General features: G+C 44.4%; 1 protein-coding gene and 1 long non-coding RNA gene across 5 annotated transcripts in view; one reads left to right on the plus strand and one right to left on the minus strand.

Moving 5' to 3' along the window:
- The window catches only part of IL15RA (interleukin 15 receptor subunit alpha), a 41,276-nt gene extending 22,082 nt beyond the window's left edge, over positions 1 to 19,194 (minus strand). For 2 of the 4 annotated variants that reach the window (XR_014073030.1, XM_081556635.1), the window contains exon 1: positions 17,994 to 19,194. Coding sequence is in view for 2 of the 4 variants with exons in the window: in XM_081556635.1 (XP_081412761.1) it covers positions 17,994 to 18,090 (97 nt within the window). In the remaining 2 variants the exon portion in view is untranslated. Of the gene's footprint in view, positions 1 to 17,652; positions 17,903 to 17,993 lie in introns of those variants that run through there. The other 2 variants (XR_014073029.1, XM_081556634.1) reach the window with 1 other exon arrangement.
- LOC145532142 (uncharacterized) lies at positions 17,856 to 25,081 on the plus strand. The gene is made up of 3 exons (XR_014073031.1): positions 17,856 to 19,340; positions 23,676 to 23,761; positions 24,036 to 25,081. It is a non-coding gene; the product is annotated as an uncharacterized LOC145532142 (long non-coding RNA).
- The last annotated feature ends 830 nt before the right edge of the window (positions 25,082 to 25,911 follow it).

Genomic DNA, 25,911 nt, shown 5'->3' on the forward strand with positions numbered 1-25,911 from the left:
GAGATTTAAAAATACCCCACCACAGGAAGTCAGAAACCACATGACAAAGGAGAGCTAAACCACGCGGAGAGTGTTCATTGCTTTTACTGTAACACATGCCTCCTCTGAGCAGAGCCCTAGCTTTCTGCTTTCCTGCCTGACCCTCTGCCCAGGGCTTGCCCATCTTCTCCTCCAGAAAGCACCCCTTGGGTTTCCATACTCCCCAGCTGCAAGCCTAGGTGTAGATGTCAGAGAATCACTGCCAGAATCAGTAGGACATGTACTCACCTCTCAGGGTCACCACCTCCTGAACCCCTTCTGCCACATCCTGCAGGGTAAGAGGGCCTCTTTAGATATCAAATCAGAGGGAGCCAGTTCCAAATTCAGGGTGTGGTTGGAACAGTCTACTGTCAAGTGCTCAGCAGTCTGCAGACAGGCCAGCCCACCACTGGGTCAGCTGTCACACCCTCCCCTCCTGCTTCAGGGTGTATTGCCAAGGTGTCAGCATCCTCACACCTGAGCACACCTGAGTGCAGTGGGTCAGTCACTCCAGGCTTTACCTTGGTCTTCCTAGTCTCAGAAGGGAAAATAGATTGTTTGATTTTCATTCTTAATCCAACACTGACTCTTCTTTTAAAACCCCATCGACATCTAATATTAGATTTTTAAAATATTTATTTACTTATTTAGGGTGCACTGGGTCTCAGTTGCCACATATGACATCTAGTACCCCAATCAAGGAGCATGAAGCCTCAGCCACTGGACCACAAGAGAGATTCCCTAATATTACATTTTTAAAACTATAATATCCAGCTTGCTGTCCTTTATCACTCCATCCTGATGCTGACAATGCTCTCTTTTCACTTACAGTGATTCTATAGTGGACACAAGCATTTTCATTCCCTTTTCAATGAGATCATAAGATAATCATTATTTTAACGTACCAGTTTTCTAAACAAATTTTTTTTCCTATTAACTTGTGTGAACAGAGTTCATGGGAGAAGCGATCGGGCTGTTTAGGTTTACTTCCTTCCTCCTCCTCTCTCCCCATCTGATGTCTGGGTTGCATCTTGCTCACCTGAATCCCTTACCAAACATTTTTATTCGCCTTGTGGTCCGCAAGTTCAACTTCATCCACTGATTCCAATTTCAAGTCTTATTTTGAATCTATTGATCTTTCCTTGGTCACCCTTTTTTTTTTTTTTGGTCTTCACTGTTTTCTGCGTTGTTTTCAGATTTGAGATTGTGTGTCATCAAATTGTCCTACATCTTCTAAATCTGGAAATACTCTCCTCCATTTAGGGCAGTGGATTTCAACTTTGAGTGTTTGTGGCACTCTGAAATAAAACACTGGCCCTGTCACTCAAGGGGATTTAAAACGTTGAGGCCATGGCAACTGTGTCACTAAGAGCCACAAAGAATCACTGCCACAGTGTAAGGACACCATGCTAGTGTGTCATTCTTCAGAGTGCCTGCTATGTGGGTGGGACAGTTTATTGCATGTATAAGTACCTAAGTTTATGGCATATGTAATAATTCTAAGTTTTGGGCAGACTTCAGTAAATAGGCAGTCTTCTCCACAGTGGCCTGACTTCACCTTAGATGCACAGTTAACCCATGACACAGTAAAGATGCTGTGTGTGAGCGACCTGGCGGGATGGAAGGAACGGTCCTGTTCCTTTGCACTTGGGAGATGGCTGCCCTTGCAGCTCCCGCTGTTACTCATCTGCGGCTCCCACAGGCGGCAGAGCAGCTCCTCCAGCCCTGTGACCCTTTGCTGCAGCTTCTCCCACCTTTGGGCCAGGTGTGTCCAGCTTCAGGATGAGGAGCACCCCTTGTGGAAGCTGGAGTCTCAGAGGGAAGATGAAGGACCCACAGGGGTTCCAGCTCTGCCTCTCGGCTCCTAGGTGGCTCTTGCTTCTCCTCCGTTTCACGTCCATGTTCCCACCAGACCATGACCTGGAGGCTCCAGCTTCAGATGCAGAAAGGACAGCTCCCCTAGACAGTAACCGGCTCCACAGCAGCACAAGGTGGTTCTGTTCCTCAGATTCTTCGGACCACAGTCCTGACCAATACAGTCTCAAAGAATCTTCCCACAGTTGGTTACTAGTTACAATGGGGAAAATGGTAACTACGTTGCTTCCCACAATTGGTTACTAGTTACAACAGGGAAAATGGTAACTACCTTGAAGAAAGCTGACAACTGCCACCTGAACCGAGTGGTCAGACATACAATCACAGGGACTTCCCCATGGTGGTCTAGTGGCTATGACACTGCATCCCCAATGCAGGGGGCCTAGGTTTGACCCCTGGTCAGGGAACTACATCTTGCATGCTGCAACTAAAGAGCCCACATGCTGCATGCGGGAACTACATCCTGCATGCTGCAACTAAGACCCGGTGTGGTCAAATACATAAATTAAATATTAAATAAAAAGAAGTAATACCACCAACATGGGGATATATAGCTGTCATATGCCTCCTGATCTGATTCACTGCCAAGGACACAGGATCACATCTGTGGTCTCCCTCCCCCAAATCCATAACCTGAATCTATCCATGAGGAGACATACAGAGTGTTCCAGACTGAAAGAGGCTAAAGGATATGATAACTAAATGCTACACGTGGTCCTAGATTAGATCCAGAATTAGGAAGAAAACAGATAAAAGGACATTCATGGGACAACTGACAAAATTTGAAAAAATGGACCTTGTATTAGATAATATTATTATGCCGAGATTAAATGTCCTAATTTTGATAGTTGTACTGTGAGCTCGTAAAAGTGTTGTGTTTTAGGAAGGTATGTAAGAAAATGTGTTCTTAGGAAATATACATTGAAATATTTAGGCATAAATATTTCAAGCATAACGTGGCAAACCGTTTAGATGCTTCAGAAGAAGATGTACATGTAATATAAATATGCAAATGTACATATATTTAGAGAGAGGGGGAAACAGTAAATAAAATGGTGGTCCAGTGGTCAGGAATCTGCTTTGCAGTGCAGGGGACATGGGTTTGATCCCTGGTTGGGGAACTAAGATCCCACATGCCACGGAGCATCTAAGTCCATGTGCCACAACTAGAGAGTCTTTGCGCCACAATCTCACATGATGCAACTAAGACCTGACAAAGCGTATAAATAAATTTTAAAAAAAGAAAATGGGGCAAAATGTAAACAGTTGGCAAAGCTGGGTAAAAGGTATTCAGAAAGTCTTTGTACTGTCTTTACAAATTCCTGGTGAGTTTGAGGTTGTATCAGAATAAATAAAGGTAAAAAATAAGTAAGCATCTAAATAAAAATTAGCTGAGTGGTGCCTGGGGCCCTTTCCTTGAGATTTCCTCTTGAAGGAAAGTCTACAAACCCTCTACAGCTCAGACCACGATTACCTTTTGGTCCGGAAACTCTTCTTTGATTATTTCCCTCACTGTGATTTTCATGGCGCTGACTGCCCCTCATTACCTGTCCTCTCTTCACACCTTTTAGAGTTTCTTCCTCATTTCCCCGGGGCCAGTAGTGGTACTTCCACTCTTTCTACACGTGGTCATTTTGTTGTTGTTGTTGTTGTTGTTGTTAATATTTATTTATTTCGCTGCTCTGGCCTGATTTAAAAATCAAATTTTGATTTAAAAATCAAATTTTTAAAAATTTGACTATGCTATTTCTTTGTTTTTGGCTGTGCCGGGTCTTTGTTGCTGCACGGGCTTTTCTCTAGTTGCGGTGAGCGGGGGCTACTCTAGGCGCAGAGCTGGAGCTGCTCATCGCCGTGGCCTCTCTTGTTGCTCTAGGGCGTGAGAGCTTCAGTAGTTGCAGCTCTAGAGCACAAGCTGAATAGGTGTGGCGCACAGGCTTAGTTGTTCTGCAGCATATGGGATCTTCCCAGATCAGGGATCGAAACCAAGTCTCTGGCATTGGCAGGCAGATTCTTTACCACTGAGTCACCAGGGAAGCCCTGCTCCAGGTCTTAGCTGCAGCATGTGGGATCTTCTGGTTGCAGCTCGCAGGCTGCAGCCAAGAGTTCTAAATTTGTCCTTGATGGGAGTGTTCGTCTGCATCAGGGCCACATTGGAGGCCTTGCTCTGCCTCGTCAACTCTGCTCTTTACTGCCTTTACCATCCTCTTCTACTCTCCTTGTCCGGCTTCTCAGATGTGCACCAGAACCATCTGGAGGGCCTGTGACAACACAGAGTACTGCGCCCTCTTCTTGGAACTCCTGAGTCAGCAGGTCCCAGGCAGGAGCCAAGCATCTCACTTCCTAACCCCAACCCTAACAAGCTCCAGGTGATGACGATGCTGCCGGCCCAGGGACCATGCCCTCTGCTATTTACAGGTGCTGAAGAGCCTCGGCATCACAGCAAGTTACTTTTCAGCATGAAAACTGCTTGTTTATCCTTTTTCAGGTCATGGTCTTGGTTCCATCAGTGAGGATTTCTTTTATAGGTTCTTCCTGGTGTGCTCTTCTGAATTTCTGTTCTAATACTTTTTCATTGGATCTAATTCTTCCCCACCTCCAGCTCAAAAATGTTCTGTGGGTGTGTTTGTGTGTGTCTAGCTTGACAGTACCACACCACAAAATTTTAAATTAAATCTCAGATTTTTGCTACCAAAATCCTAAATCTGTACCTGTGGGGCTTTGCTATATATGAACAGAGCTGGGGAAGTATTTAGAAGTGGAGTGGTGGGTTGAGTGGAGAGGAATGACCATAAAACTCAACCCTGGAAACATTTGACCATGACCAGCATGGGTAGTCCCATAAAATCACTAGACTCTGTTCTATGATAAAGTGTTCCTTCCTTCTCTGGGAGTCTGAATGGACCTTGGACCTTTGGACCTCTCAGGGTACATTACTGATGGCTGGACGGTCTCTCCAGTCACAGATGAGTAACTCCAGAGAATACAGCAGATGGGAGAGGGTTTGGCAAAGACAGGATTTTGTTGGCAAGAGTGTATTTAGCTAGTTTCCTTCCTTATGCCAAGTCCGGTCTCTGGAGCTGACACCATTATTGTCTTGGCCTTGGGAGAGTCTGTAATGTCAGAGTCAAGTGCTGAGCCTCTCTGCCAAAGGTTGTTCTGAAAACTTAGAAGGGAGGAGATTCAGAACCCCTGCCTCACCCCAAACATCATACACACAGTGATTCTCAGGACCAGTCCATTTCCTCAGAATTGCAAAGGTAACGTGCTCAAAGCTGTACTTGTCTTTTTGTGACCAGCTTATTTCACTTAAAGGGCTTCCCTGGTGGCTCAGATGGTGAAGAATCTGCTTGCAGTACAGGAGACCTGGGTTTGATCCATAGATGGGGAAGATCCCTTGGAGGAGGGCATGGCAACTCACTCCAGTATTCTTGCCTGGAGAATTCCATGGACAGAGGAGCCTGGTGGGCTATAGTCCATGGTGTCACAAAGAGTCAGACATGACTGAGTGACTAACACACTATTTTATTTAGCATAATCAATATTGTAGCATATTTCAAAACCTCCTTCCTTTTTAAGGCTAAATATTGCACTGTATGTATAGACCATATTTTGATTGTCATTCATCTGCTGATGGACACTTGTGTTGCTTCCACGATTTACTTACTGTGAGTAATGCTGCTATCATCATAGGTGCACAAATATCTCTTTAAGACCCTACTTTCTTATCTTTGTTCCTCTGTATTCTTTAGATCATGATTTTCTCTTTCTCCTTATTTTTCAGCAGTCTGAATATGATGTGTCTAGCATGAGATTATTTCAAGGGGGTGGCATTTATCCTGCTTGGTGTTCTCTCAGCTTCCTGGATCTGTAAGCGAATATCTTTTACAAATTTGGAGAAATTCTCAACTATTATCTCTTCAAATATTTCTGCTGCTCCATTCTCTTTTGTTTCTGGAGTTCTGATTACACAGATATTAAACCACTTCCTACTGTACCACAGCTCTTGGATATTCTGTTCTGTATCTTCGCTTTCCCTCTCATTTTTGCTCTTTGTGTTGCTGTTAGAGTGATTTGTACTGATCTATCTTCAAGTTTACTGATTCTTTTCTTGGCTGTGTCAAGTGCTCTGATAAGCTTGTCAAAGGCTTGCTTCATCTCCATTGTTTTTAAATTTTTTCTAACATTACCATTTGAGACTTTCTCATGATTTCCATTTCTCAGCTGAAATTCCCCCTTTATTCATGAATGCTGTCTATCTTTTTCATCTGAGCCTTTAACATATTAATGATATTGAGCTAGCCAAAAGGTTCCTTTGGTTTTTCCCATAAGATGGCTCTCATAGAGCTTAGTTGTCTTTAACTTCATTGGAAACAATTTTGTTAGATTGTATTTCAAATTCTCAAAGGTGATGCTGTGAAAGTGCTGCACTTGATATGCCAGCAAATTTGGAAAACTCAGCAGTGGCCACAGGACTGGAAAAGGTCAGTTTTCGTTCCAATCCCAAAGAAAGGCAATGCCAAAGAATGCTCAAACTACTGCACAGTTGCACTCATCTCACATGCTAGTAAAGTAATGCTCAAAATTCTCCAAGCCAGGCTTCAGCAATACATGAACTGTGAACTTCCAGATGTTCAAGCTGGTTTTAGAAAAGGCAGAGGAACCAGAGATCAAATTGCCAACATCCGCTGGATCATCGAAAAAGCAAGAGAGTTCCAGAAAAACATCTATTTCTGCTTTATTGACTATGCCAAAGCCTTTGACTGTGTGGATCACAATAAACTGTGGAAAATTCTGAAAGAGATGGGAATACCAGACCATCTGACTTGTCTCTTGAGAAACCTGTATGCAGGTCAGGAAGCAACAGGTAGAACTGGACATGGAACAACAGACTGGTTCCAAATAGGAAAAGGAGTCCGTCAAGGCTGTATATTGTCACCCTGCTTATTTAACTTATATGCAGAGTACATCATGAGAAATGCTGGGCTGGAAGAAACACAAGCTGGAATCAAGATTGCCAGGAGAAATATCAATAACCTCAGATATGCAGATGACACACACTTATGGCAGAAAGTGAAGAAGAACTAAAGAGCCTCTTGATGAAGGTGAAAGAGGAGAGTGAAAAAGTTGGCCTAAAGCTCAACGTTCAGAAAACTAAGATCATGGCATCTGGTCCCATCACTTCATGGCAAATAGATGGGGAAACAGTGGAAACAGTGTCAGATTTTATTTTGGGGGGCTCCAGAATCACTGCAGATGGTGACTGCAGCCATGAAATTAAAAGACGCTTACTCCTTGGAAGGAAGGTTATGGCCAACCTAGATAGCATATTTAAAAGCAAGAGACATTACTTTGCCAACAAAAGTCCATCTAGTCAAGGCTATGGTTTTTCCAGTGGTCGTGTATGGATGTGAGAGTTGGATGGTGAAGAAAGCTGAGCGCCAAAGAATTGATGCTTCTGAACTGTGGTGTTGGAGAAGACTCTTGAGAGTCCCTTGGACTGCAAGGAGATCCAATCAATCCATCCTAAAAGAGATTAATCCTGGGTGTTCATTGGAAGGTCTGATGTTGAAGCTGAAACTCCAATACTTTGGCCACCTCATGCGAAGGGTTAACTCATTGGAAAAGACCCTAATGCTGGGTAGGATTGGGGGTGGGAGGAGAAGGGGACGACAGAGGATGAGATGGTTGGATGGCATCACCGACTCGATGGACATGGGTTTGGGTAGACTCCGGGAGTTGGTGATGGACAGAGAGGCCTGGCGTGCTGCAATTCATGGGGTCGCAAAGAGTCGGACACGACTGAGCGACTGAACTGAACTGAACTGAACTGATTGTGACAACTATCATATCAGCATACATTTTTAAAAACTTATCAAAATTGGTGAATTTGTATGTAGCCATTTTAATATTGAAGATGGAAGAAAAAAGCAACATTTTTGGCATCTTGTGCATTATTATTTCAGGAAAGGTAAAAACACAACTGCAATGCAGAAAAATATTTGTGCAGTGTATGGAGAACATGCTGTGACTAATTGAACATGTCAAGGGTGGTTTGCAAAGTTTCATGCTGGATATTTCTCACTGGATGATGCTTCATGGTTGAGTAGACCAGTTGAAGTTGATAGTAATCAAATTGAGACATTATTTGAGAACAACCAATTAATTGTTATATCATGCAGGCGATTGCCAACATACTCAAAGTATCCAAACTAAGGTTTGAAGATCCTGTGCACCAGATTGTTTATGTTCATCGCTTTGATGTTTGGGTTCCACAAAATTAAGAAAAAAAAAACCTTCTTGACTGTATTTCCACATGCAACTCTCCACTTAAATGTAATATCTTCCATTTTTAAAACAAATTGTGACAGGTGATGAAAAGTGGACACTGTACAATAATGCGTAATGGAAAAGATAGTTGCCAGGTGAAATGAACCACAACCAACCACACCAAAATCTGGTCTTCATCCAAAGAAGGTGATGTGTATATGGTGCAATTGGAAGGGAGTCCTCTATTATGAACTCCTTCTGGAAAACCAAACGATTAATTCCAACAAATAACTGCTCCCAATTAGACCAACTGAAAGCAGCACTCAATGGGAAAAGCGTCCAGAATTAGTCAACAGAAAATGCATATACATCAGGATAACATAAGATCGCGTGTTTCTTTGACACCCAGGCAAAAACTGTTGCAGCTTGACTGTAAAGTTCTGATTCATCTGCCATATACACCAGACACTGCACCTTTACATGTCCATTTATTTCAATCTTTACAAATTAATGGAAAAACTTTCAATTCCCTGGAAGACTGTATAAGGCACTTGGAACAGTTGTTTGCTCAAAAAGATACAAAGTTTTGGGAAGATGGAATTATGAAGTTGCCTGAAAAAAATGGCAGAAGGTAGTGGGACAAAGCAGTGAATACATTGTTGAATAAAGTTTTTGGTAAAAAAAAAAAAAGAAAAAGAAAAGGAAGTTCTTGGTGAAAATGAAAAATGTATCTTCTATTTTTACTTAAAAAAACTGAAGGAACTTTTTGGCCAACCCAATGGTTCCTTTAACTTCCAGTCTGATAGTTTCAATTTCTGGGTGTTCGGTGAGTCTTGTTTATTGCTTTCGATCCCTGGGTCGGGAAGATCCCCTGGAGAAGGAAATGGCAGCCCACTCCAGTATTCTTGCCTGGAAAATCCCTTGGATGGAAGAGCCTGCTAGGCTATAGTCCATGGGGTCCCAAAGAGTCGGACACGACTGAGCGACTTCACTTTCAATTCATAGTGCGACGTTTCTGTTGTTGCGACATACAGGCACACAGTATGTTGAGACATACTTTTCTGTATGTCTCAGTTTTTGATTGAAAGCTTAACCATATTTGTAGAACTGAGATAAATACTATTTATGCCTGAAAGTGTGAACACTTTTAATGCTAAACTGATGATGTGGGGAAGGTTGAGTCAGTCAAGTCAGTTGTTGAATTGGATTTAGATTTTGTTGTTGCTATGGTTGTCTTCAGAATATCATTGGCTTCAAATTCCCCCAGCTTTATTTTTAGCGGGGGGTGGGGGGGTGGGGCGGGGGGTGCTGTGCTGGGTCTTCACTGCAGTGAGTAGAGAGTAGCCCTCACTGCAGTGGCTTCTCTTGTTGCAGAGCATGGCTCCAGGGCACACAGGTTTCAGTAGTTGCTGCTCCCAGGCTCAAGAGCACAGGCTCAGCAGTTGTGGCACACACACTTAGCTGCTCTGTGGCATGTGGGATATTCCTGCACAGAGATTGAACCTGTGTCTCCTGCATTGGCAGGTGAATTCTTTACCACTGTGCCACCAGGGAAGCCCTCTTTTAGTCTTCTCTTGTGCTTAGGGTGAATTTGAGTAAACTCTGGGAGATAACGGAGGGCAGAGGATCCTGGCATGCTGCAATCCATGGGGCTGCAAACAGTCAAACACCACATAGCGACTGAGCAAGGACAAGTGCTTCACGTGGGGGCTGGAGTGGCAGGAGGTTTTTCTCAGTGTTCCTGCTCCACCCTCATCTTGTGTCTTTTTCTGTTTATCTAAACGGCAGGGGTTATCTCTCCACACTCCTGCCCACCCCGCCCTGGGCAGTTGACGGCTGCACTTTTGACTTGGCGTTTGCTTGCCTGGATGGGGTGGGGTCAGGGGAAGCTGACTCTTGTCCTGGTACAGTCTCAGTCTTAGGCAAGCCCACTGTGCCTGGCGCTCAGGCTTGCAGCTTTCAGTCGTATTGCTTTTTCCTTTCATGGCAGCCAACCGCTCCCTTGTTATCTTTAACAGGTTTTGTACATGAAAAAGCTTCCTCCCCTTCTCCAGCAGCAGCAGTAGTGGGCCTCCAGTGGTGTTGGTATAGGATCTGTACCCGGGACCAAGTATGCGTGGGCTTATTTAGGGACTTGACATTCTGTTCCATTGATAGATTTGTCTATTGGTTCATCTAGACACCCAATACCTTGCTGTCTTGATTATTGTAGCTTTATTGTTGAAGGCAGGTAGTGTAAATCCTCTGACTTTGTTAATCATTTTCAAAGTTGACTTTGGTCCTTCACTGGGTTATCGAATCAGTATATCAATTTCTAACTAGAAAAAAAAAGCCTGCTGAAAGTTTGATTGGAATTGCATTAAATTTATAGATCAAGTTGGTGAAGAACTGACAATAGTACTGAGTCTTCTCAATACCCATAAACACAGTCTTTCTTGATTTATTTAAGTTTTCCGTAATTTATCTCAGAAATGTTTTCTAGTTTTCAGTGTATTAATTTTGTACATCTTTTGTCAATGTATCCCTAAGTACTTCATATTTTCACTACAACACAAGTGACATTGTTTATTTCAGTTTCTAATTGTTGCTAGTATTTTGACATTTGCAAATTGATTGTGTACTCTGCAACTTTGCTCAACTCATTGCATTAGCATTTTTGTAGATTCCATGTGATTTTCTATGCAGATGGTTCCATAGAAATTTCATGATTCCATTTCATTTACCATGTTGTCTTACTAACTGTAACACTTTGTTGTATTATTGCAGTGTTTGCTTTCAGATCTGTAGTATATGTCTTTACCTCATCACAGCTCACCCACAGGTGAGATCATACTACTTCACATGTATAGTATAAGAACCTTGAACAATATACTTTCATTTCTCTCCATCCAGCCTTTTGCTATTCTGTCAAATGTTTTGCTTCTACTTATAAACACCACAATACATTATTATTATTTTTACTTTAAACAGCTGATTACATATTTTATTGGCTATGGATTTTAATAGATGTTTTCTATGTATTATTCATCATTTCTGGGTGTTTTGTTTCCAACAGAATTTTTCAGAATGTTTACTCTTGTCATTTTACTGAAAAAGGAAGTCTACTTTCCATTGTGAACAGTGTGTGTGTGTGCATGCTTAGTCTCTCAGTTGTGTCAAACTCTTTGCAACCCCATGGACTGTAGCCCACCAGGCTTCTGTGTCCATGGGATTTCCCAGGCAAGAATACTGGAGTAGGTTGCCATTCCTATCTCCAGGGATCTTCCCAACCCAGGGATCGAACCTGTGTCTCCTACACTGCAGGCAGATTCTTTACCACTGAGCCACCTGGACAGCCAGTCAACCACATATTGGTCAGTAACTCACTCTACAAAGCTGGACTCTCACAAGTGCAGTGGAGGTAACACATTTGATTGTGTCAATAATCTTCATCTCAGAGGCCTTAGTCACACCTTTTGATACTTCAATTATAATTTTTCTTCTCATAACATTGTTCTCTAGATAGTCAGTGAAGCAAATCTCCCCTTGTTTACAACACTGTAAGCTCCTGAATACAGTTCTCCAATACTCTTATTACAGGAGCTAAGCCCAGTATGTGATGGGTGTTTTCTGAAGTTAGTTTTTAGCTCATGAATCTACCGAATGGAATGGATGAAGTAATGGAAATGGGAGAAAATGTAAGATTCTTGAATTTTCAAAACTCTTAAGTAGGCAAAAAATATACATAACAAGTCCTAACGATTGTTTAAATGAAGTCACCAAAATATTTGTGTAGGGCCACACCTCTTTCTACTTCCCAGAACCTGTGAATCACTTTTTTCTAACATGAGTAAGTAACCCTGGCCTACTCTCGAATCCAGAGTTCAAGAGTAGCAGGCTCCTCCCATTCTGTAAGAAAAGTCAGAATTCATTTCAGTATTCTCTGTCTCTTATTCTGCTGTTGAAATGCCTACAGCACGCTGACTGTGGTGGGATATCAAGACCTATAGGCTATGATCTCTGCCCTCATGCTCATTGTGACACTGATGTAGCCAATGCATAAAAGCCTTTCTGTGTTTTCAGTAATCCATCTTCCCTCCTTATCCTGGCTGAAGCACCAGCCAAACCAACACATATTTTCCTCTTGGCACTCAGTATAAGTACCCACCATACCCAGGTCATGCCTTTAACTCTCTCAGGCTCATTAACTGAGCCTCCCAGTCTACCTTTTGTGCGGTAGGTGAACTCATCATCATTCAAGTCCTTAAATTATGACTTCTGAAAGCTTGGGAGAATTGAGTGGCTGTAGGTTGAAGGATGAACAAAAGGGAAAGAATGAAATACATGCTATACTCAAAGGACTCAGGAGGAAATTGCCCCCACCCCCCACCCCTCACCCCCTGCCTTACCAACACCACCTTGGTTCAGGGTTTCATCACCACTTACTGGAACTATTGCAAAAGTCTCCAGCTTAGCTTCCTGCTTCCAGACCCTCTTGCCTACAGTTTATTCTCCACATTCTTGAAAAGAGTAGCCCTTCCACCACGTGTGTGCATGCTAAGTCACATTAGTCATGTCCAACTCTTTGTGACCCCATGGACTCTAGCCTGCCAGGCTCCTCTCTCCGTGGGATTTCCCAGGCAAGAATGCTGGATTGGGTTGCCATGCTCTCTTCCAGGGGATCTTCCTGACCCAAGGATCAAACCTGGGTCTCCCACACTGCAGGCGGATACTTTACCATCTGAGCCACTAGAGAAGTCCAACTCTTCCACCATACAGCTCCAGTAATATCCCCCTGGACCTAGCCCTTAACTGCCTCCCCACTATGCCGAAGAAAATCATCTTTCCAAGTAGAAACATTCAAGTAACATCAATCATGTTTAATAAGTAACATGGATATGACTCCAAGAGTATGTACTAGGGGACTTTATACATGTATTTACTTAGTTATGTGCTATTTGGTAAAATCAGTTTGGTAGAAGTGATCTAGCCCAATACAAGTTATCTGGAGTGATGATTTTATTGAAAAAGAATATCCTCAAATGTTTCTGCCATTTAAAAAATACTTTGAGGGCTTCCCCCTTGCCTTATTTGTTCTATATAGCTAATTTTCATCCAACTTATTTTACTCTATGCTGTTTAGAATATCAGAGGTTTTAAAACAACCTGAATATCCATCCTTTGGCAGGTAACAGAAGCCTCACAACAACTCTAACAATAAGGAATTATTTAAACAAGTCATAAAGGATTATAAAATATATGTATATAATGCAGTTATATGCAGTGACTTTATAGAACCCAATTTTGAGCAATCTGCAAAATTTATAAAGCCACAAAAACATTTCCAAACAAGATTGGTTATAATTAATTAAAGATGAATTAGAAAAAACTCCAAAATTCTAGCTCTTTTTTGTGTTACTTCTTTTGTAGTTTTATTTTTTCCTTTCATTACAAAAGCAATGCAAATTACATCAGAAAGACAAGAAAAGGCAGACAACTACACAGACACAGACACACACACACACACAACCTATCATCTCTCGACTCTAGATCTTTAGTAAAGGCTGAATCATGCAATGCATACTATTTGAAAGCAACCGCATTATATTTATGCAATCCTCCATTGTTGGGCATTCAGGTTGATTTCAACAAATCCCATATTTTGTACATTTAAGTCTGTATCACTTTTTTGCTATCAGTAGCAGCACAAAGCAAAAATGAGATAAAAATAATTTCATAAAAGTTTTTAGCAAAACTCCCCAGGTGTCTGAAAAATGACTTATTAATTTAAAAAACATTTAAAGACATAAGTTGTACAACTACCCTTAAGCACACCAGCACCCTGCATAACAAAACCCAAGCTGGTGAGCAGGGATATTCATCTTCAAACAAATCATTGTCGTCTCTACCTGCTTTGGGCAGATCACCTGAAGCCTCACAGGTTACGAGGATCTTTAAGAAGCTGCCTAACCAAGATGATGCGTTCACCCTCCAGATCAGGTCTCCTGAATCAGAACAGATGACAGCAACTCTCTTTGTCTATTAGCATTGAAAACTAGCGGGAACAGAGCTGAAACTAGTATTTACCCAGCTAGTCATAAGGAAGGAGCTGCTCTGTATAAGTCCCGACCAGGATCACACTGCCAAGTAGCAAATCTAATCATCTGTGTCCACTTCCCTTCTCAGTTCACTTAAAAACATCAGGTACCCTCTGTTCTCTTAGCTATTCATCCATTTTTACACCAGTAGAACACGTCCTGGCAGCTACCCAGGTGGCATTAGTGGTAAAGAACCTGCCTGCCAATGCAGATCTGGGTTCAATCCCTGGAGGAGGGCATGGCAGTCCACTCCAGTATTCTTGCCTGGAAAATCCCACGGACAGAGGAGCCTGGCATGCTACAGTCCAAGGGGTCGCAGAGTCGAACACTTAGCATGCACACTGTCCTGATTACTGCAACTTTATAAGTCTTAAAATCAGAAGTGCTGATCCTCCAGCTCAGTTGTCTTTCAAAGCTGTTTGATTGTACAACAATCTTTTGCATTTCCCGTCTCGATTTTGCAACCAGTCTATCATTTTCTATAAGAAAGCCTGCTGGAATTTTTATTTGGGGAGAACTGATACCTTAGCAGTATTGATCTGTCCAATCCATGAACATGATGCACCTCCATTTGTTTAGATCTTCTTTAATTTCTCTCAGCAGCGCTTTGTGGTTTTTAGTGTACAGTCTTTCTCATTTTTTTTTTTTGGTCAGAGTTATCCCTAACTTTCTGATGCTATTGCAAATGATATTGCTTATTTTAAAAATTCAGTTTCCAATTACTCATTGCTAATGTATAGAAATATAATTGATTTTCATGTAGTGATGTTTTGTCTACAGCAACCAATATATACAAACAGCTGATGCTCAATACAGGTGTAAGAGCAATTCAGCAGAGATCATCTTTTCAACAAATGGTGCTGGAAAAATTGGATAGCCATATTTGCTTGGAAAACCAAACAAATACAAAATTTTCAATCCATATTTCACATTATATGAAAAATTAGTTCAAAATGAATCACAGACATCAATAAAACCTAAACTATAAAACTTCTAGAAGTAAACATAGAAGAAAACCTTTGTAACCTTGACTTAAGCAAATATTTCTTAGATATGACACTAAGAGCACAATACAAAAGAACAAATTAATAAGCTGAACTTCATCAAAATTAAAAATGTCTTCTCTTCATCAAACGCTGTTATGAAAATGAAGAGAGAAGTCACAGACTCTGAAAATTATTTTTGCAAATCATGTATCCAATAAAGGACTTATACCCAGAAAATATAAAGAACTCTCAAAACTCAATAATAATTCAATAACTCAATTTTTTAAAGGGCAGAATGCTTAACTAGACACTTTGCCAAAAGAAGACGGATTGATGGCAAAGAAGCACAAGAAGAGATGCTCAATATCATTAACTATTAGGAAAATGCAAATTAAAACTATGAAAGACAACTACACATTTACTAGAATGGGAATGATTAAAGAGAAAGACTGATCACACACACACAATTGTTTTCTTTTGGTAACTATGTGAGCTGATGATGAATGTGTTGATCTTACTCCGGTAATCATTGCACAATATATACACATATCAAATTATCACTTTGTACACCTTGTGTGTGTGGTCAGTTGCTCCGTTGTTCTGACTCTGCGACCTCATGCACTGTAGCCCATCGGGCTCCTCTGTCCATGGGATTCTCCAGGCAAGAATGCTGGAGTGAGTAGCCATGCCCTCCTCCAGGGGATCTTTCTGACCCAGGGATTGAGCCTGTGTCCTGCTGATGCAGGAGGGTTGTTTATCACTGTGCCATCTGGGAAGCCCTTTGTACAGCTTAAACTTGCACAATATTATATATCAATTACATATACCTCAATAAAACTGGGAAAAAATTAAAAAGTTAACAAAAAAGACTGGCCATACCAAGTGCCGACAAGGATGGAGAGGAAGTGGAACTCTTACCCACGGCTGGCGGGAATGTAAATGAGTACAATTACTTTAGAAAACAGATTGGCTGTTACTTTAAACAGTAAGCATACACATGTCACGTGATCCAGCCATTCGCTCCTAGCCATTTTCTCTACCCAAGTGAAATGAAAACTTCTGTCCACACAAAAACCTATAAATGTTCGTAACAGTTTTATATTAAATAGTCAAAACCAGAAACAACCCCCAAAACGTCCAGCAACAAAGTGGATGGATAAAACACTACAACATCTGTGCATTAGAACAGTTCTCAGTAATAAAGAAGAACAGATTGCTTGATACAAGTTACAAGACTGGAGAATTCTCAGGATAATTATAAGTGAAAGGAACAGAGGACATGAGGAAGCTTCTGAGAGTGATGATTATATTTACTCTCCTGATGGTGGTAACGGTTTTGTGACTTTACATTTACCTCTAAACTTATCAAATTGTGCAACTTACATGTGCTCTGTTTATTATCTGTCAACCATCTCCCAAGAGAGCTGTTTAAGAAAAACTAAGAACCATCAGGAGCTAAGAGATGGAAGCCCTGCCTCTGTGAGGTCAAAGGGCTGCTGGAGCTGAAGAGCTTCAGGGAGCTTGCCTGCAGCCTGCTCTGCCCTGGGAGGTACACAGCTCTAGGTTTTGCTGGGTTCTGACTAAGGCTGCATTTCTCTCAAACATCTCCAGGAGACTTGCTCCCCAGTGCTCTCCCCGGGGTCATGCGGGACACTGGCTAGGCAGGTGGGAGGAACTGACCACATCACCCACATAACTCGGATTCTCAGATACGGGGGGAAATCCAAACATAGTCTCAGGAAAAGAAAATGTCAGGAAAGCCAGAAGAGCTAGGGGATTCTCAGCAGGCCAGCCGGCCACCACTGTGGATGGATCCTCCAATGGAGGATAGGCAGACTGACCCGATTGGATGTAAATTATGCGGAGTGTTGCCTTAAACACAAACGTGCACAGACAGATCACGGGATTACTATCGTCTGGAGAGTCCATGGATGGCCTTTAGGGCCCCTTAACCCCAAAACTATATGCAGGTTTTGTTAAGTTTGTGCATTCGTGTGTTTTTCAGAGGAGACGGTTTGTAGCTTTCATCAGACCCTCGCAGCTCCGTGACTGGAAAATGATTAAGGTGCACCAACGCGGATAAACACGGACACATCCCTGCTTTCTCCTCCCTCTTGTCCAGCTCCGGGGACGAAAACCCACTACTGGCAGGCCACTCATTCGAGTCTGCCCAGTGAGTTGACAGCTGTGTGTCTAAAATTCCCCCTGAACACACACCCAGCCATCCTTCGACTTCATTTTTCCCGGTTTGTCTGGGAGAGCGCGGTCCGGGCTGCGGCCCCCACCCCCGCGCGTCCTCAGAGTTTCCTAACGCTGAGACTTTCCAGGTGTTGCCAGGCCCCCCAGATGTGCAACCTGCCTGACACGTTTTCTCTCCTCTGGGACGCACGCGGCCCGTACCTCGTCGTAACGCCGCCCACCCGTATAACCTGCTTTGGTCGAGAGGAGGGACCCCTGCGGGGACTGCCGGCTGTTGAACGGTTTCCGCGCGGGGCTCACGCATTTCTCGAAATCGCTGTAATGCTCCCAACTGGAGCCCGTGCGGCATACCCCAGCTTCTTCCCTTTGCCTTGGAAATTGGGGAAAACGTAGAATGAAAAGCCCAGCGACTCGCTCCCTGCCTTGAGTGGCCAGGCGAGCCGGGCCCATAGCCCGTGGTCCCCGCGTCCCTCCACGTGTGCCAGGCGCGTGGGGCGCACCCTCGTGCTGGGGGCCGCCCCGCGCCCGGCCGCCCGCCTCCCTGCCCGCCCGCGAGCTGTGAGCGCCCTACCCGGCGTGGCCGGCGATCCAAGCAGAAGCAACAGCAGCAGCAGCAGCCCCAGCGAGGGGAGGGCGCCGGAGCCGCGGCCCCAGAGCCGTCCGGACATGGCCGGACTTCGGCCGCGTCCCCGCCGGCCGCCTCCCGGGCTCGCCCCGGTCGGGACGCCCCGCCGCCGGCGTGCTCAGATGCCCACGGCCTGGTGGAGGCGGCGGGCGCAGCTCCGGGACCGGCTGCCCCGCGAGCCGCATTCGCTTTCGCTTTTGCTTTAGCCCCCGAGGGCTGGAGAGAGGTGAGAAGCGGTGACAGTTCCGTGACTCAGCATCCCCGCCCCCTCCCCTGGAAAAAACCCCGGCGGCGCCGTGACCCCCGCGCCGCCGCCCGGTCCCCGCAGCGCTGCCGGCCGCGCCGGGACTGCGACGCGGACTGTGTCCCGCGGAGGCCCGGAATCCTCGCCGGCTGTGCCCTCCAGCCCCTGGTGATCCCAGCAGTTCATTCCGTCGCGTGTCCCCGCGCAGAGGGAGTGGGAGAAACCGACTCGTTCCCGTAAACACGGCCGGTGGGCGTCACACCTGGCTTCGGCTCCACTCGGTCACCTCCCCTGGCTTCTCTGCGTCTGTCGCTCTGGCTTAGACGGCCTGGACGGCGGGCTGCCGGCGAACGAGTGGCCCCGCGCCCCGCCGGTCCGGGCCTGTGACGCTGGGTGACAACTGGGGTGTCGCCTGGGGTGGCTGACCAGACCTGGCGCGCAGCCCGAGCCGCCTGACCGAATGTTCCCCCACTCCTGGCACTGCCACTGGCGCTTCTTAGTCTTGCTGCATCTTTCTTCCCCAAGAATATTTCAGCTATTTGGAGAGGGCTCAGGAGAGAGGACCGACCGTGGTTCCCCTCTGTGCCTTAGTTCCTGCGTTAGAGGAATTGCCTAGCCTACCATCCTGCTGCTGGGCAGGCGGCTTTCTTTCTTGGGATCTCCAGTTAAGCTGGACGGTACTGAGAAGCAGCTGCGCTATGAGAAAGCTCCCAATGTACAATTGAAAACCCCCAGTTTGGGAAGTGAAAAGAGGCCGAGGCGGAGTCTCTGGCCTGGGGCTCCCTCCATTCTCCAAGCGCTAACATCCTGAATAACTCGGCACACTGTAAACTGTCACCAATGCCAACCGCAGTCCTTACTCAGGTTTGGTCCATTTTCCATGACGCAGGGGAGGGTGTGTACTCAGTTCTAGGCCGTCTTGTCATGTGTGAAGATGTCTGTGCCCCCCACTGTCAAGACGGAGAGCGCTTGTCGCCAGCACCCTCTCCCTGAGCCCTGGCCACCATCGAGTTTTTCTCCATCTCTGTGACCTTGTCATTTGAAGAATGGTATGTGAGGGGAATCATACAGTTTGTAACCATTAGAGGTCCACTCTTTTCCCTTGAGATCCATTCAAGTTGCTGTGTGTCAGTACTTTGTTACTTTTAGTGAGCAATACTGATGGTTTCTTTTTTAAAACGCGTGAAGCTCCGCCATCCACACCCAGACAACCCTGTGCTTTTGGGTCTGTGTTAGTTGGCTAGGGCTGCCTTAACAAAGTTGCTAGAAGTAGGTGCTTGATTACAGCAGAAAGTGATTCTCTGATGTTCTGGAGGCCAGGAGTCCCAGATCCAGGTGTCCCCGGGGCCCAGCTCTCTGGGCAGACGCTGGGGGACCATCCTACCCACCTCTTCTAGCTTCTGGAGTTCCTGGGTTTGTCAGTGTGTCACTGCAGTTACTCCCTGTGTGCCTTCACCTTGCCTTCCCTCTGTGCCTGCCTCTGTCCAAATGTCTCCTTCTTCTATAGACACCAGTCGTCATGGATTAGGAAGCACCGTAATCCTAACGACCTCGTTTTCTCTTGATGACCTCTTAGAGATCCTGTTTTCAAAGTGGTGACATGCTGAGTCACTGGGAGTTAGGACTTCAGCATTTGTTTCTAGGATGACACATTTCCACCTAAACAAGAGGGTGTTTTTTTATTTTTAAAATTTGTTTTATTTATTTATTTAATTTTTGGCTGCACCGAGTCTTCATTGCTGAATGGGCTTTCTCTAGGGATGGCAAGCGGGGGCATCTCTTTAGTTCCAGTGTGCAGGCTTCTCATTGTGGGGGCTTTGTAGTTTCAGCCCTCGGGCTCTAGATCGCGGGCTCAGTAGTTGTGGCTCACGTGGGACCTGTGATTGAACCAGTGTCCCCTGCGTTGGCAGGTGGATTCTTACCCACCGAATCAGCAGGGAAGCCCCTATGGTATCTTTACTTCTAAGAACAAAGTCCAAGACCTGTTTTTCAGGCCAAAGGGAGTGAACAGCTGGGTCCCTGAGGTATCCACACCTCGAGGGTGACTCATGTAGGAGTTTGTCCCAAGGCCTTCAAATCAGAGGCCCTTACAGGGCTGCGGAACTCGGTCATCAGCTGCCACTCAGAGCACAGCTAGGGTTGAGGACAAGGCTGTGGGATCAGGAAAGGTGATTCCTGGTAGCAGGGTCTTCAGCCATAGCCTTTCCTCTGGAGGCATAGACAGTGGACCTCAGGACAGAAGGGTAATGGGTCACATTGGGTCACCCAGAAGAGGAGGCCATGGATCAAGGCTAATGGATATTCCCCACCCTCCTTCTCCTCCTCTGCCTCCTTCTTGCTTTAGAATCTTAATTTTAAAAAAATTATTTATTTGGCTGCACCAGGTCTTAGTTGCAGTATGCAGGATCTTCGACCTTTATTGTGACATGTGGGATCTATTAATAGTTCCCTGACCAAGGATTGAACCTGGGGGCCCTGCATGGGGAGCTCGGAGTTTTAGCCACTGGACCACTAGGAAAGTCCCAAGAATCTTAAATTTTTAAAGTAAACTGTAGTTCATATAACAGTAAATTCACCACTTTATTGTGTATAATTCACTTGTTTTTATTCATGACATTGTATGCCTGTGTGCTAAATCATTCCAGTTGTGTCCGACTCTGTGTGACCCTGTGGACTGTAGCCTACCAGGCTCCTCTGTCCATGGGATTCTCCAGGCAAGAATACTGGAGTGGGTTGCCATGCCTTCCTCCAGGGGACCTTCCAGACCCAGGGATCAAACCCACATCTCTTACATCTCCTGCATTGGCAGGCAGGTTCTTTACCACTAGCACCACCTGGGAAGCCCATGACGCTGTATAACCATCACCAATAGTGAATTCCAGAACACTTCCATCATCCCAGAAAGAAACTCAGTGCCTGTCGGAGTTACTCCCAGTTCCCCCTCTCCTTAGTCCCTGCTAACTTCATATCTTTCTTCTCCTATGGATATTCCTATTCTGAATCTTTCACATAAATGGAATCATACAGTATGTCCTTCTGTGTCTGGTATCTTTCACTCAGCATAACTTTTTCTAGGTTCATCCGTGTTGTAGGGTGCATCAGTACTTTATTCATTTTTTTGGCTACATAATATTCCATTAACTAGATATTCCACATTTTGTTTATTCATAAGCCAGCACACGGATATTTGAGCTGTTTCTATCTTTTGGCTGTTAGGAATTATGCTGCTCCGAACATTCATGTACAAGCCTTTGGGTGAATCTATGTCTTCAGTTCCCTTTGGTGTGTGCCTAGGAGCATTGCTGGGTTGCATGGTCACACTCAGATTCTTGAAGGACAGCACAAAGACATGGGAGCCATTTAAGAACCAGGCACGACTGGTCCCCAGACTGGGGGTGGTCATTCCGCTGCTCACCAAGGGATAGCATCCTTGACTTTGGGAGATGCTGACTTAGGAGCTAAGGCAAGGGAAATCTGTAGGGATCAGTGTACAGGCAGGTAGCAGGGAAACCAAGGCAGCAAACTGTGATAGAGGGACTGAGAGAAAACAAGTCCACGCACAGAGGAGCCTTGCTGAAGAGCAGAAAGACACACGCTGGCTGTGAGAGGAAGGAATTGCTTCTCAGTCTTCAGAATATAAAAAAAACACCACATTTTCTATTTTTGTTAGTCTTCATACCTGGCACCAAGCTTCCATTTGCCAAGATCAACAAAAATCCGATATGACTTCCCCCTCCCCCACCCCCGCACTCCTCCAAAAGCAATGGCTCTCTTCCCTTCCCATGGGTTTTTTCAGGAAAACTAGAGAGGAGGCCTGCCACCTCTGACTTCTTGGTTATTTCTGGATAGTCGTTGTCCAGACCCAGGCTCCAGCCTCTGGTTTCAGCAGGCCTCTCTGACCCCTTCTGGGGATTCCACCTCCGTTCCCCTCAATACACCATTTTGCGCAGCCTCACAGGCAGTCTCAGCAGATTCTCTCAATTAGCTGAGGTCCTTGTCCAGAAGAGTCTTATGTGGGTCTGCCTCCCTGGTACCCAGCCATCAACCAGACAAGTAAACATCAAACAGTCTGTAAACTGCATCCCTGGGAGAGCCCAGATTCTGCAACACAAAAGCCTATCCACTCTCAGGGAAAATCACCCCTTAGTTTCTTCCCTGTGATGAGTCTTCAGTAGCAGAAATCTCCAAGTGACCAATCCATTCCTTTCATTTACTTGTTTCATTTTCTTTTTGGCTGTGTCAGGTCGCTGCTGCAGCACACGGAATCTTTGTTGTGGCACACAGGCTCCTCTCTAATGGTGATGCTTGGGCTTAGTTGCCCCTGGAGTGTGGGATTTTAGTTCCTTGACCAGGGATCGATCCTAGGGCTCCTGCTTTGGAGGTCAGATTCTTGACCACTGGACTGCTAGAGAAGTCCCCTAATCCATTTCTTGATATCACAGTTATATTCATCTGTAGCCTCATAGCCATACTCGAATCACTTTTGTAGTAGAAAAATGGAGTGATGAAATGGACTTTGAATTTTAAAGATTTAAACATGTCAGAGGAGAGTGTGTTAAACAACTCTTTGAACTTTCTTTTTTTTTTTTGACTCAACATTGTTTTGGATCTTTTTATTGAGGTGACAAGACTTACAGCAAGTTCCATTTGTAAAATGTTTTATTTTTACTTCTGTCTACCCTGCAGAGTGCTCACCACCAAAAATTTACTTCCCCTCCATCACCATACAGCTGATCCCCTTTATCAATTTTACCCTCCACTACCCCTTCCCCTCTGGTAACCTCTATTCTGTTCTCTGTATCTGCGTCTTCATTTTTGTTTGATTTGGGTTGGAACTTTTACTTTTTAATTGACTTTGAGCCACATTCTCTCTAGTTCTGCACACGTGGTAATAATAAGATCCACACCATAGGGTGGTCATGAAAATCAGATGAATTAATAAAACCATTTTGTGTGCCCCACATATAACAAATACTCGATAAGTGTTACATATGTGGCATACAACGTATAATATATAATTCATTGTCCTTTGTAAACTCCCCTAGATGATTGTAGAGAAAGTTATCAGCTAGAAATGTTAAGTACAAGTTAGGGGTGGGAAAGGGGTTGGGAGAAATATTATCTGACACTAAGTCAAGCCATCTGCCGAGGTGGGGGCCGGACAGCCGGAGGAGCCCAGCGGGTGTAACAGAGGAAGAACACGCGCACAGTGATCTGCTGAAGGAGGCAGCACCCGCCACCCTCGTGGGGTTGGCAGGGAGCTTTCTCAGCATCCTAGCTTCAGCTTTGGGGAAGTAAAACCCACAGGGTCCTCTTGATTGAAGGCAAAGTCTCAATGCATCCACACAAAAGAGGCAGAATCAAGCATTTATCATCACTCACAGATCCCAAAAGCAAGGAGTGGGGCGCAACTGATTCCAGATGACTCCAGGAAAGACAATTCTCCATCCCAGGACGCAGCGAGCAGAAGGTAAAGAGGAGGGGAGCAAGCATCTATTACTCATGAAGTCCTTGGGCGGAGATCACTAATTTTTCACAGGCTTCCCTGTAAGTAGTAACTTTAAAAGGGGCCCCGGGAATACTGAAGTGGGAACTTAGAGTGGCATCCTCCATTTGAGTCTTTATCCAGATGTCCAGTCTCTGGGTGTGAGGAGGGTTATCACAGCGTATGATGTCTCAGCAGCAACTCAGAAAGACAAAGTTGTTTTTCTCAAAAGTTTTTTTTTTCTCTCATCACACCCAAGTCCCAAGAAGATGGACAGTGAGGCCCCATGAACAGATGGTGAGGATGAAAGCCCCACCCTGGGTGAAGTCCCAACAGCTGGGACCAATCTTCCCGCTTCTGCCGTCACTTCCTGCAGCAAGATTACAGCCAACTAAGATGCCAAACTTGTGAAGCAAACCACCCTGAGCTGAACCAACTTTGTGTTTCATTTTCACTTACACCATGAGAATCCCCTCCTGTCCCTCATCCACCCAAGGGCCCAACGTGGTCAGTTACCCTGAGGCTTCTTCCTTAATCTTCACAAATACACTTGCCCCCTCCTCTCTGCCCCTCATCCTGTCTCTTCTTCCTCCCTTGTCTCATCCTCTCTCAAGTGAGGAGGCTTGAAGAAGAGGAGGACCAGCTTCATGAGCCTCCTGCTCTCTCCGTTGTGTTTTGGTTCATCCCTGAATAACTCAGGATAAAACCAAGGAAGAAAGTGGCAGAACCTTAGAGTTTTAAAAATGCAAACTCATGACTTACCCCAGAATCTCAAACCCAACTAAATGCCCACAATGGCCAGACAGCAGGGTTGGTGGGCATGAGAGGAAGTGAGCTGAAAGCGCTTGCAGGCTTTATAAGCAGTGTGTGTCCAACACATAGGTCCTTGTGTGATAACTCCTGGTTTGCAAACAGTGATTATTGTTTTAGGAAAAAATCAAGACACCATGCAAGCCCCAAAAAACCCATTTATAGGCTTTGCAGCATCTAATATATAGTGATCTTTTTATTCAGACAACCACTCAGCTTCCTCCACCATGCTAAAAATCAGAAATATTACTTTATTGGAATGAGTTCAGTTCACACATTTTAAAATCTTATGTCTATGACCAATCACAGACTGCAGGGTAGCCACAAACCTTCAATTTGTGAAAGAAAATGCATTATCTGCAAAGCACAATAAAAATGAAGTGCAACAACTCAGTAAATTTACTAAAGTAATTTAATTGTACTTCAAAATTGAGTGAATTTTTTGGTATGTAAATTATACCTCAATAAAGTTACTTAAAGAGGTAAAAAAAAAAATGCAATACATTGAGGGTTGCTATAATTGCCTGATAGAAGAACATGCATGCCCATTTATGGGTGTAAATATTCTTTGCTTCTGTCTCTACTATTCTTGTACACAGAAAATTTAACATTCAATCCAAATAACACGCTATCCCCCACCCAAAAAACAAGATGACATGAGATAAAACTGTCAACAGAACCAGACACAGAGGTGGTGCAGATGTGGAAACTATCAAAAACTTTAAAAATAACTGTAACTAATGTATTAAAAAGGCATAGTGGGAAAAGTGAACTCTAGAAAAGAGTTAAATCAAAATTCCGGAAATGAACATCATTTTTACCGGCTAAATTCCCCCAAATTCATCTGTTGTAGCCCTAACCCCCCAACGTGACTGCATTTGGAGATAAGGCCTGCCCTAGCAGACTAATGAAACCACGATATGAGATATGAAGAATTCCTCAACAGGCTTATTAGCAGAGGCAAAAACCAGTGAGCTTGAGGAAAGGTCAGTAGAAATGACTCACACTGAAACATTAGCTGTGAAGAGGAAGGACAAGAAATAACAGCATCCTCGAGCCATAGGAGAGTACAAGATAGTCTTATACACATGTTATTGAGCCCTCGAAAGATGAAAGAGAGGAAGACGGAAGAAGAGAAAAAAGCTGAGATTTTCCCAAAGTGCATGAAAAACAACAAACTCCAGATATAGGATGCTGAAAGCACCCTGAACAAGATAAATACCAATAAAAACAAATAGCATGTCATTGTCAAACAGCTGAAAATCAGTGATATAGGGAAAACCTTAAAGTCATCCAGAATGGAATGATCCATAAGGAAGATACTG

The sequence above is a fragment of the Giraffa tippelskirchi genome, chromosome 13 (assembly GCF_054371585.1).
Source record: "Giraffa tippelskirchi isolate mGirTip1 chromosome 13, T2T-mGirTip1v1.2.pri, whole genome shotgun sequence".
Lineage (NCBI taxonomy): Eukaryota > Metazoa > Chordata > Mammalia > Artiodactyla > Giraffidae > Giraffa > Giraffa tippelskirchi.